We start from the raw sequence: 294 nt of genomic DNA, 5'->3' as shown, positions 1-294 counted from the left end.
CTGCGCGCCCCTGCCGAGCTCCTGCCCGACGCCCGCGCCTTCGTGCCCGCGGCCTACGAGGAGTATGAATATGGCGGCGAGATCTTCGCGCTGCCCGCGCCCTACGACGAGGAGCCCTTCCAGGCCCCGGCCCTCTTCGAAAACTGCTCTCCCGCCTCCTCCGAGTCCAGCCTAGACATCTGCTTCCTGCGGCCCGTCAGCTTCGCCATGGAGGCCGAGCGACCCGAGCACCCGCTGCAGCCGCTGCCCAAGAGCGCCACGTCGCCAGCGAGCAGCAGCGGCGCCTACAAGCTG

At 70.4% G+C, this 294-nt stretch overlaps 1 protein-coding gene across 1 annotated transcript in view; it reads left to right on the top strand.

Moving 5' to 3' along the window:
- Positions 1–294, top strand: part of ARHGEF33 (Rho guanine nucleotide exchange factor 33) — a 43,471-nt gene that overhangs the window by 29,970 nt on the left and 13,207 nt on the right. The window contains exon 14 of the mRNA XM_015587499.2: positions 1–290. This exon is cut by the window's left edge and continues 241 nt beyond it. Coding sequence (XP_015442985.1) covers positions 1–290 — 290 coding nt within the window. The remainder of the gene's footprint in view (positions 291–294) is intronic.

The sequence above is a fragment of the Pteropus alecto genome, unplaced genomic scaffold (assembly GCF_000325575.1).
Source record: "Pteropus alecto unplaced genomic scaffold, ASM32557v1 scaffold131, whole genome shotgun sequence".
Lineage (NCBI taxonomy): Eukaryota > Metazoa > Chordata > Mammalia > Chiroptera > Pteropodidae > Pteropus > Pteropus alecto.
Note: the sequence above shows the minus strand (reverse complement) of the source record. Positions and strands in the feature narration are given on the sequence as shown.